The sequence below is a fragment of the Hypomesus transpacificus genome, unplaced genomic scaffold (assembly GCF_021917145.1).
Source record: "Hypomesus transpacificus isolate Combined female unplaced genomic scaffold, fHypTra1 scaffold_27, whole genome shotgun sequence".
In the NCBI taxonomy this organism is placed as follows: Eukaryota; Metazoa; Chordata; class Actinopteri; order Osmeriformes; family Osmeridae; genus Hypomesus; species Hypomesus transpacificus.
In genome coordinates, this window is record NW_025813796.1 from 3,829,013 (window position 1) to 3,841,213 (window position 12,201).

A 12,201-nucleotide genomic window follows, 5' to 3' on the forward strand; every position below is an offset into this window, starting at 1 on the left:
TGCAGGCCAAGCTGAGAGAGATCAACCTGTCGGCAGTGCGTTTTATGGAGGAACTGGGTGAGGACCGTTTTGGAAAGGTCTACAAGGGCCATCTGTATGGCACAGCGCCTGGTGAACAGACCCAGGTAGTAGCAATCAAGACTGTGAAGGACAAGGACGACGGCACGCTCCGTGAGGAGTTTCGCCATGAGGCCATGCTCCGTTCCCGCCTCCAGCATCCCAACATTGTCTGCCTGCTGGGCGTGGTCACCAAGGAGCAGCCAATCAGTATGATCTTCAGCTACTCTGGCCTTGGTGACCTTCACGAGTTCCTGGTCATGCGTTCACCGCACTCAGACGTCGGGAGCTCAGATGACGACAAGACGGTGAAATCCACCTTGGAGCAGGCTGATTTCCTACATGTTGTCACACAGGTGGCCGCTGGTATGGAGTACCTGTCTAGTCACCACGTGGTCCACAAAGATCTTGCCATAAGAAACATATTGGTCTGCGACAAGCTCAACATCAAAATCCTGGACCTGGGTCTGTTCAGGGATGTCTACTCTGCCGACTACTATAAGCTCATGGGTGCCAGTCCCTTTCCCATTCGTTGGATGTCTCCAGAAGCCATTATGTATGGCAAATTCTCCACCGACTCAGACATCTGGTCATATGGGGTGGTTCTGTGGGAGATTTTCAGTTATGGCCTACAGCCTTACTGTGGCTACTCCAACCAGGACGTTATTGAGATGGTGCGCAGCCGGCAAGTGCTGGCCTGCCCAGACGACTGTCCAGCTTGGATCTACACGGTCATGCTGGAGTGCTGGAGCGAGTTTCCAGCTAGACGGCCTCGCTTCAAGGACATCCACAACCGCCTGCGAACCTGGGAGAGCCTTTCCAACTATAACAGTACGGCACAGACCTCCGGGACCAGCAACACTACTCAGACCAGTTCCCTGAGCACTAGCCCCGTCAGCAACATCAGCATAAGTGCCGCCAACGCTGCACGCTACTCCAGCCCAAAGAAAAGCTCACCTTTCCCCCAGCCCCAATTTATGCCCATAAAGGGACAGATGCACCGACCCATGGTACCCCAGCAGCTGTACATCCCAGTCAATGGGTACCAGCCTATGCCTGCATATCCCTACCTACAGAACTTCTACCCCATGCAGATCCCCATTCAAATGGCTCACCAGCAAATGCACCACCCACTCCAGATGGTGCCCAAACCTGGGTCGCACCATAGTGGCAGTGGCTCCACCTCCACGGGCTACGTTACAACTGCACCGTCCAACGGATCGGGTACGGAAAGAGCTGCCCTGCTCAATGAGGACCCCAAGGTTAATGAGGAGGACATGGCTGACGGGGCATCTCAGAAAGGTCTGGGACAAAATGAAGACTTGTCAATCCCTGAAACAGATTTGTTGAGCAACAATGATGCTTCTCGTACTGATGATATGGACATGCACTCAGAGACATAGATCTGGAGGACTGGAACAAAATACAACTGAAATGCTTACTTTGAGTTGAGACCTTTAGTTGGAGGGCCATCAATTAACAAGTGAAGGGAAAGCATTGTGAAAGCAGTGACTGAATGTAATTTATGTACTTTGATGGCGATTGTTGCATCAGAATGCAAGCAGCAGAATATCCTGTTTCTCTCCTAGAGCTATGTGTCTCAACCTTAAAAGTTGCTCATCCATAAAGGGGCATTTTTATTGATATACGATTGTGCATTACCGAAACGGACAGTGTTTTCAATTAATTTAGTTGCAAAGCCCTTCAGAAGAATTTATGTTCTTACTGTTGCTGTGCAACATAAAGCATCTTCCAACAGACAAGGCTCCCTGAAAAAGCCTTTTTTGATACCATCTTTGACATTTTCTAAAATTACAGAGACTAAATCTGGTTTTATGCAACTTTACTGCGTGTTGTCTGTTTGGTCACAAACAGAAGGCGTTTGAGACAAGACATGGCAGAATTTATGATGATTGGATAGAAAAAACTCGTATAAGACGTGATTTACGTTTTTTTTTTTATTTCTTTAATTATTTTTTTACTTAAGGGTTAAATATTGCTTACTGAACATGGATGTGTTACTTCACAACATATGCCTGCTTGTGAAACAGAAATAAAATGTAATAGTCTTATGTTTAAATTTCCCTTTACTGCTCATCTTCAACTTTGATATCCTGTTGTACAGATTTGTAATTTATATAAGTAATTAGGAAAACTTTTAAATCAGTTTTTACTTTTCCTTGGTGGTAAATATTGTTTAACATGATTTTCTTTTTTTTATTGTCCCTGCCATCAGATAATTTGCTTATCACTAAGATATTATAACAGATGTTAACCATATTGTGTACCACCAGCCACAGAGCATCAAATAAAGTGATACATTATCGAGTATGTTATTATTTAAATGTTAGTAAATGCTCTAATATTGGTTTATAATATCACATCATTGCAGCCCACAGTCTTGTTAAGGTAGTCACTCCAAAGCTTTGTCTGCTATGGATAGAATCGGTTAAGTGTGTAGTACTAAGAGTAGATGTGCATATAATACATTATGCAGTAGGCTTATTGTGTATTAACCAAAAAAATATGACAAGCATCTGACGACTTGGTGCAAGACTATTGTGGGAGATTGGCAGCAGTTGGCAGAAGGTTGTGATTTATTTATTTATTACAAATATTTGAGTAACTATGCTTTTAAAGTGACATGAAAACAGCACATGGGTTGGTGGCAGTGCCGGTCCTAGCACATTTGGTGCCCTAGGCAAGATTTATCACCAGCAGCCCCACCCCCGGGGAGCGCAAAACGGGGTGCCGCCCCTCCAACCACAACACGGACATATGACATGGCGCGGTTAGCGCCCTCTGCTGGTAGTGCGGGAGGGTTAATTACTGGATGCACTTGGGAAAATGCTGCCCCTCTCTTCATGCCAGGGGCCCGTTCGTCGTAAGGGTTGAAGCTAAGTTAATCAATTGTCCCTTTAGCCCGTTAACATTAGCGAGCTAACTGAGAACTGCAAATGTCGGTTCGTCGACGGCTGATCCGCATCCAAATCATGTGTTTAATTTCAATCAGGCTAAACCATAGAGTTAATATAACTAGAGTAAGCTACTTTGGCGTCCCCATTAATTTCTATGAAAAGTGCTCAGTGGCGCAGTGAGGCAAGCGAGATCGCGAGACTGGACGCGGCCATCTTTCCACTTCCGTGTCTTGCTGTCTTAACTTTAAACAGTGGCTCTTTTTTTCCCTAGCTCCGAGAGCTCATGTAAATCGGCTATCGGCCAATGTGAACTTTTGTGCTGTGCCCTGTTAGTATCCGCCATCACATTTGCAGGCAACTTTCATTGACTAAGCAAATAAATGGGTTGCTAGTTTACCCATTTCGGATTGGTTTCAAACTTAGCAAAAATCGGGAAAAATTATTCTATGAAAAAGCTAGTAGTATGAGCCAGGTTCGAGAATCAAACAAAAATTATTGGGGGAGATAGTTTTGTAAATGTTGAATGGAGTTAATAGAATAAAAACGACCGGAAGAGTCGGAAACCTAACCGTACATGCAATACCACCTACATCCACCGGGGCCGTTGCTTCAAGCAGAGGGGCGAGGGGTGGGGGCTTGGGCTAAACTTATCAGGGCAAGTGCACGAGCACGTCCTACTTCAAAAGCCAGGAAAGGTCGATCACCAAAACCATGATTTTCTAACGGTATGCTGGCGGAAAAGACGAAAGAGAGAGCGGTGATATTCTCGCCATCTGAGCAAACTATTATAATGAGTCTCTACGAAGACAATAAGCATATTATCATGGCTAAGTGAAACACCGCCACTGCTGCCAGAGCAAGACAGCTTGGCCAAAAAATTGCCGATAAACTAAATGCGTATTTTGGTAAAATGTATAGGCTCATAGTGCCTTATTACCCCAATCAATCAGATCACATTTCTTTAAATGTGCCTGCTGGCAGCAGTAGGCTTAATGGAAATTAATCATCGAATGAGATCTTGCTAGCGAAAATAATGATATCAACTCTTCAAAAACAAGGCCAAAGAGTAGGCTATCTAATTGATACGAAATCATATACACTTATGAGGATATATGTAGGCCTAAAGCGCTTGTATCATGTACTATAAATGTGTATATGCATGTAGGCCTATGTGTAAATCCCTCTTTGATTTCATTGACTGGGACATGGCCAGGGAATATGATGAATTGATTCCTCAGCTGTTTAAGCGCCAATAGCCTACACTTTTCTTACAGCAACGCATGCTGCGGCTTTGCCAATGTTTTCTGCATCGCCCATACTGTATAAACATTTACCTGACGCAAAAAACCTCAAGGCTATGCATAGAATCTGAAGCACAGTAAAAGTTTCAAGTCGCTTTATTGTCAATTTCTTCACGTCAAGAAATAAAAAGGAAACGAAGATGTTTCCCACTCTCCCACAGTGAAACATAAAAAGCACAGGCACACAGATAAGACATAATACGTTTCTTAAAACATTGCGTAACATATTCACATAGGCCTACAGCAGCATAAGCTCATAGAGCATAAAGCTTGCTGCGGCGTGTGATATTTGCAATGTAGCCTACGGCCCGAGAAGGTTTTGCAAATAAATGAGTCCTTGTCGGCTGAATCGATATCGCTCAAACAAGAACTAATCAGTGTGAAATAAAGGATCTTGGCGATCGCAAAAATTCTATTGACATTATTCTTTATCTCCTTGGTCATCTGGGTCTCTCAAAAAGGGAGCTGCCAATTATTTTCCGTGGGTGTGGCAAGCTTATCCAGCTACACTTATGTTAGCCTGCTCTGGAGCAGGTTAGTGCTAATTGATAGGGTGAGTTCAGGTAACGTGGGACATCAAAGTGGGACAGTTAATGCATTTTGATGATTTAATATGTGCAAAACCAACATCCAATCACCAGAGTTGATCTTGACTCATAAATACAACACTTCTAGTCACTGTGCAGTGGTTTTTATTTGTCTGACATCATCTGAGTATGCGTGATCTGGCTTGACAGGAGGTCCGTAGAGAAAAAACACATCAAAGGTTCAGCGGCATATGACATTCTATTTCTCAATGATAAGGCTGGCAAAGGAATTTAAATTAAGTTACAATGAGTACTACTGTAGCATAATGAAGGGTTTTAACCACTGATTGAAACACACACAAAAATGTGTAAAATAATGCTTTGTCAGAAGAAATTAAACGTTTTATGTGACTGTCCCACATTACCTGATCATGTCAGGTAATGTGGGACAGCATTTTTCAGGTAAAGTGGGACATCTAGGCTAATGCTATAAAAGTAATTTGATTCGACAGTTCTCAAATGTTTAGTACCAATGCATTATACTGCACTTAAGTTCCCAACTAAATAACAACTTACACTGTGATCGAACCAGCACTCCCAGACTTGTAAGCGTGACCGCTAACGCTAGTCCAGAGGTCGGCAACCTATGGCTCTAGAGCCGCATGCGGCTCTTTAGCGCCACCCTAGTGGCTCCCTGGAACTTTAAAGGGGCAATTGACTGGGTTTTTGGGGTATTTCACACTGTTCCTTAAGGTCTCCGAATAGGGTATGTAACATTGGTTGGGTTGAAAATGGCCCGGGTGCTGTTCTATGCCCTCTGACAGATCCTCTGAAATGTTCCCGGGAAAAAACACTAGCTTTTCTCCTTTTATGGTATGCTCATTAATATTTAGATAAGCTGCGCGCTGATTGGTTGGTTATCAACGAGTGAAGCTGGGAGCAAAAACGCAACACGGCCAACAGCAGCACTCGCTGAAACACCGAAGTTGGAGACTTGAAATAAAAACGCGCAAATAAATCTATTGTGTCTACACAACACTGTTTTCAACAGATTGACTATATATCATTTGAAATGATAACATTATTTGTTTCCACTGTTGTTGAAGCAAACTGGATTGACTTAGGTAGGTAGAACGTTAGGCTACAGCTTAGCAACCAAACCATATCGTGATTCTACTCGGCTTCAGTTAGCTAGCTAGGCTAGCTGTAGATATCTTGCTGTAAAATAACATGACAAAGATCTGGACAAACATGCATGGTGAATTGTAGATTTTCATTACACAGGTTATTTATTTGAATGAAACACAGTCAGGAACATGAATCAACGTTAGCCCCATTGCCAATAAACTAGGCTAAATTATCACACATTCTACCTATGCTCTTGCGTTAGCAAGCTTAACTTGTTTACATGCCTACAGTCTAGGTGTTACTAGTAACAGTTACTAGCAATGCTAACGTATCCTGTATCTAGAACCTGCCTTTCTCCAGTTCTTTCAAATAGATTATCTAGACAGGCGTTAGCAATAAGCCAGACTGCTGTTCGTTTTCTGGCTATTTTTCGGAAGCTTCCCTTCTAATGCCGACTACAGCTAGTCTAGCTAGAGTCATTTGATGTGTGTAGAAATGTATTTAGCATTCTACCTGGTATGCTATATACAGGAAACGTTAGCATTGCTAATAACTGTTAGCACAACATCATACTGTCCTTATAGCTTGCGGTTGCAATGAGCATACGGTCGGAACAGCACCTCTTTCCAGGTTTAGCTTCCTAGCAAATCCTGCTTGAAATTGTCCAAGGTTGTCAAAACTGTCTTGGGTGAAATGTTCAGAGCAAATGAATGATTGAGTGTCGAACTTCGCCGGGATCTTCTCATAGACAACAGCAGCCATGCCTGTTGAATGTTTGGCTCCTTGGGAAGACTGAGTGTTAGCCTTCCCTGTACAGCCTGGAACACAGCATTTACGACCTTGGTCCATTTTCAATATCCTTATTGTAATTCAAAACGTTCTTCTTTGTAATTCCTTATAAGTAGCCTACACAGAGCAGCACGCAGCCAAACTAGTATCGGAGATAGACGCTATCTCGGGCTGGTCTGGATGTAAATTCTGGGGCGTGACAAAGATACGGACCAGAGCCAATAAGAGGGCGATCACCGGTCCTACGTAGGACCGGTAGCTTTGTTGAAAAGCTAGCGTTTTACAGCCAAATTTTTTCTTTTTGAGATTTGAATAGGAAAGAGGTGTCAATGGACTTTGATATTCACGGTATGTTCAGTTTACCCACCGAACTGTCGTTATTCAAGGTAAAATCGGTTTTGCAGTCAATTGCCCCTTTAAAAAAATATGAAAATTGAAAAAGATGGTGTTAACATATTTTTTGTTTTAACCTCTTAAGGAGTAGCGTCTGTTGATTTGAGTGGGGGTCATATGCTCTCATACAGTAATCTGATTGGACGTTACGTTTTGCTGTATGGTATATAAGCACGTGCACAATAAATGTTTCTTTTTTCTTTCCGGTAAAGTAATTCCGATGGCGATGTGTCACGTATTCCTCCGTACATGTGTAAATAAGTAAACCGGTTATCCTACCCTAAGATGTACAATGCAACAGGTTATGGGCCCAGGCGGGACGTTGGAAACCGATGGAGCAGGTTATGCTTTGACGGAGATGAGAAGAATTATGAGATATGGGAAACAAAGTTTTTGGGCTACCTACGTCTTCAAGGGCTGAAGGGGACCATACTGCAAGAACCAGACGAGGACGATGTTAATGACGAAGTAAAAAACGAAGAAGCCTATGCCGAGTTAATACAGTTTTTGGATGACAAAAGTCTCTCTGGTCATGAGAGAAGCAACTGTTAACGGCCGAAAAGCTCTGACCATTTTGAGGCATCATTGCGCAGGTAAAGGAAAACCACGTGTAATTAGCCTATACACTGAGCTAACGTCTCTACAGAAGGCAGCTAATGAGAGTGTCACAGACTACATTAAAAGGGCCGAGGCTGCCATTACAGCACTTCGAAATGCTGAAGAAAACCTTAGTGATGGACTTCTAATAGCAATGATTCTGAAGGGGTTGCCGGCAGGGTCGGCTCCAGGGGGGGGCATTGGGGGGCAATGCCCCCCCAAATGGAATGCTGTGCCCCCCCAAAAAATTTTTTGTTAAAGTATAAATAAGTGTGTCATCACTGTCTGAGTTGATATGACACTTTAAAAATAATAAATACAATAATTATTATAAAATGCTTTATTACAATACCTTTTTTTATTAGCCTGCTTGGTTTAAAACTTGCGATCATGCGCGTTGACACGAACTGACACGAACGGGCTTGTCATTAAGAGTGAATCGGGCTTGTTAGCCTATACTGTAAATGTCAACAGTAAATTAAGACAGTAACACGCAATTGGCTAGTGCGCTTGCAGCGCTGGATCCAGAGAGCGATACCTTTCTTGATTCAGATGCTATCAAGCACATCATGGAGTTGACACATTCAAATATCGTTGGAGCTGAATACGCAGTCGCAAAACAGTTCTTGGTCACACAAATGAGTGACTAACCCTAAGGACACACAAGGAGAGAAATGGACAATTACACGTATCCTCAAAACACAACACAAAACATTGAAGGCCATGCCAAGCGTACTGACTGCTTTCAAACTCGCGCTAACTTTTGGTTCCTCCACTGCCATGTGCGAGAACTCGTTCTCGACTCTTAAAAAACGTTTTCACAGATCATAGACGTGCTATGCTTCATGCACGCAAAGCCCAGTTGGTAAAGCTGGCATTTGAAAGGGATCTCACTCGCAAGTGCACAAATGAGTGGAAAGACACTATTTTGAAAAGATTTGATCTGATATGCCCAGTGTTGGCATGTGCTTGGCTATGATTTGCATGTAAATCTTTTATGAGAGATACTTGTTGTAATAGTACGGTAAAATGGAAAATGAAATAAAATATAGTTCAAAAAATGACTAAAGGTAAATGTCATGAACATGTTTTCAGAAAACCAGAAAAAAAAGAGAAAAGTTGTCCTGACTCAATTATTCCAATCTCCTTATTCCTTCAATACTGGTATTGGCTATACATTAAATATAAAAATGGATACACTTTCCTGCAGAATATTCAGGTGTGCTGTTATTTTGACTCTCATACATGCTTTGTAAATGCGTGCCCCCCTTGAGAAAAAAAATGCCCACCCATTGAATTCGTTCTGGAGCCGACTCTGGTTGCCGGAGTCATTTAAGCCATTTGCCATTGACATAACCCAGGGTGACGAGAAGATTGAGTTTACGGAATTTAAAACCAAGCTGGGAAGTTTTGAGAGCACTGAGAAGCAAAGTGCTAACTCAAGTGATGACGGTATGATGAAGGTGACTGCCTCAACCTCGGGAGCGGGGGGAAGAGAGTGCATTACTTGTTACAACTGCAATCAGAAGGGACATATAGCTAGAGCATGTCCGAACAAGCAGCACCAGCGACCTAAGCAGTGGTGCAGCTTTTGCAGAAGTCCAACACACAGAAACGCCACGTGCAGACGGAGAATGGAAGACGATGCAAAGCAAGCGATTGATGCTGACGAGGAAAAACAACATGGATATGCGTTCAAGATAAGTGAACGACAACTCAACGGATCAAGACAGAGAGGCCTGATGGTCGACACGGGCGCCACATAACAACTGACATTGAAAAATTCAAGAACTTTGACGACTCTTTCCAGCCAGAGAAGCACGTTTTGGAATTGGCCGATGGGACGAGGACGTGTGGTGTCGCGACAAAAAGAGGTGACGCAGAGATCTTCCTTATGACCAGCGAGGGCAAACAGGTGAAAGCGACGCTGAAAAAGGCGTTGTATATTCCGTCCTATCCGCAGGACATTTTCTCTGTGAAAACCGCGACGACCAACGGAGCTTCAAGAAGCTTCAAGAAGTTCTTGAACTTCAAACAGGGCCGTGACCAGCTCATCCACAGGGACGGGACTAGGTTTGACATCAACAAGTGCAACAGACTGTACTATCTGAACACTTATGGTGGTGAGAATGATGAGTGTAATGCATGTTATGATATCCAAACCTGGCACCAGATCCTAGGTCACTGTAACTATGATGATGTCTCTAAACTGCTAAATGTTGTAGAGGGAATGAAAATCAAAGGGCCAATCGATAGATCTACCTTAAATTGTGAGGTCTGCATACAAGGGAAATTTGCTCAGAGCAGAAACCGAGAACCCCGAGCCAGTTTTTCAAAAGTAATCTGATCGGATTACGACTATCGGATTGGATCAAATCTTGAAAATGGGTATTTCAAAAGAAAAAAAGGATTCAGAAATTTGATTGGATCATTTAATCTAATCTTGTTGTTGATCTGGATCAAACCTTGAGTTTGGGTTTTTCAAAACTTTTTGGTAGGATCGGGATCATTTTGATCCCAAAAATCAGGATTAAACTGATCCCAGCAGGAGGGTGGATTCAGGTAATATCAGGTAACTAAACTTGGTTAGTTAAATAATACAACTTTTATATCATGCATTTTAAAGTATTTATATTTATTTATCAATTTCACTTGAATTGTTCAACAGGAAGTACATAAAGTAGGTAGGCTATGTAGGCTAGCATCCTTTCAGTACAGCAAATGGGCTCAGGTGCATCAGGGACATCATCACAGAGAGGGACTTTGCACCTGGTCGCGATGTTGCGTAGTACAATGCAAGCAAGTATAATGTTAAATGCTTTCTGTGGTTCCACTCTCAAGTAGTTAAGGCATGCAAAGCGCCTTTTCAGAACTCCAATTAAGCGCTCAATGGTGCATCTGAGCAGTGTTGCAATGAGCAGTGTTGAAGCGTGCCTGCTAAGGCGTGTGTTTAGCCAGAAAAGGGGTCATCAGCCATGGTAGAAGAGGGTAGGCACTGTCTCTTAATATGATACCATTTGGTCGGTTGGTTTGGAGCTCTCTATTTCAGGATGCGCGCATCATGGACAGACCCAGGCCACTTCACAACACAGTTTGTGATAAGGAGCTCTGCGTTGCCCACAAGTTGAACATTGATGCTGTGTCTCCCCTTTCGGTTTACAAACTCCCACTCATTCTCATGAGGTACTTGTATGTGCACATGGGTGCAGTCGATTGCTCCAATAATATTGGGCATATTCCCCAAATGAAAAAAATTCTGCTTGGCCTGGATGATCTGGTCATCCTTTGGAAAAAAAACAAAGAAGGGCCATGGGATTTTGGGGGTGACATAAAATAAAGGATCTTGAAAGCGATTTGCAGTCTATAACTATGAGTCTAGGACTGCAAAACCTTTAATTAGGATTATACCCAAGTTTAGGTATCTTAATCCATGATGTTCATCATACATATCTCTTGACTACTGACTATATTACCATAGAACGTCTGCTGCAGAAACCCATATTAATTACTCTAACCCATACTGTCACAGTAAGTTAATCTAAAATGTTATGATGATTTGACAAATTCATTAATCAGACTGGCCAATGCAGTTGAAACACTTTTCAGAACATCACAAACAGTTGATTTTTTCACAACCATGTATGAGTGGACTGCCTGTTTCCAAGACATGGACAATGGAGGGGGGATGTTTATATTGTTTGTTTGCTGTTCCGTTCAGTCCTATTTTCTGTTCAAATAAAGCGTATTGGAGTGACCCCACACTATTCTACCTGTTGTTCTTTACATTTACAATACATTTATTCATTTAGCAGATGCTTTTATCCAAAGCGACTTCCAAGAGAGAGCTTTACAAAGTGCATAGGTAACTGATAATAACAACAATATAGCCCCAAAGCATTGCAGGTAGCCAAAAACAGAAGTACACATTGTGAACAACCAAAAATAAGTGCTAAAGGGAAGAAACCATAAGAGCATGTAGTTAAGCAAATTACAATTACACAACATGAATCTCTAAGTGCAAGTGTACCTGTAGGAAAGCAATAAAAATAGGATTAAATATAATACAACAGTTTAAATCAGCTACCACTAACCAACAAGAGCAACAGTCTAAGCAAGAGTCATTGTGATCCTTGAGGAAACTAGCGTTGGGTTCAACAAACCATTCCTAAGTACCGTCTCAGAAGCAAAAGATGGTTTCCAATATGTTTTATCCTTTACTGATGACTACACAAGCGTAGTGTTTGTCTACTTCTTGAAGGTTAAAAGTGATACTGCCAAAGCAGCTGAGAAATGCATTGCTGACACTGCCCCTTATGGGAAGATAAAGTGTATTAGGTCAGACAATGGCACAGAGTACACAGGAGAAAAATTCCAAACTTTGCTGAGTAAGAATAGCATACGACATGAGACCTCAGCACCTTACTCTCCTCACCAAAACGGAACTGCTGAGAGAAACTGTGGAACTCTATTTGAGGTGGGTAGATGTATGCT

General features: G+C 42.4%; 1 protein-coding gene across 3 annotated transcripts in view; it reads left to right on the forward strand.

Moving 5' to 3' along the window:
* Positions 1 to 2,386, forward strand: part of ror2 (receptor tyrosine kinase-like orphan receptor 2) — a 99,952-nt gene extending 97,566 nt beyond the window's left edge. For all 3 annotated transcript variants that reach the window (XM_047014760.1, XM_047014761.1, XM_047014762.1), the window contains exon 9: positions 6 to 2,386. In XM_047014760.1, coding sequence (XP_046870716.1) covers positions 6 to 1,460 — 1,455 coding nt within the window. In that variant the 3' untranslated portion in view covers positions 1,461 to 2,386. The remainder of the gene's footprint in view (positions 1 to 5) is intronic.
* Positions 2,387 to 12,201: the final 9,815 nt, after the last annotated feature.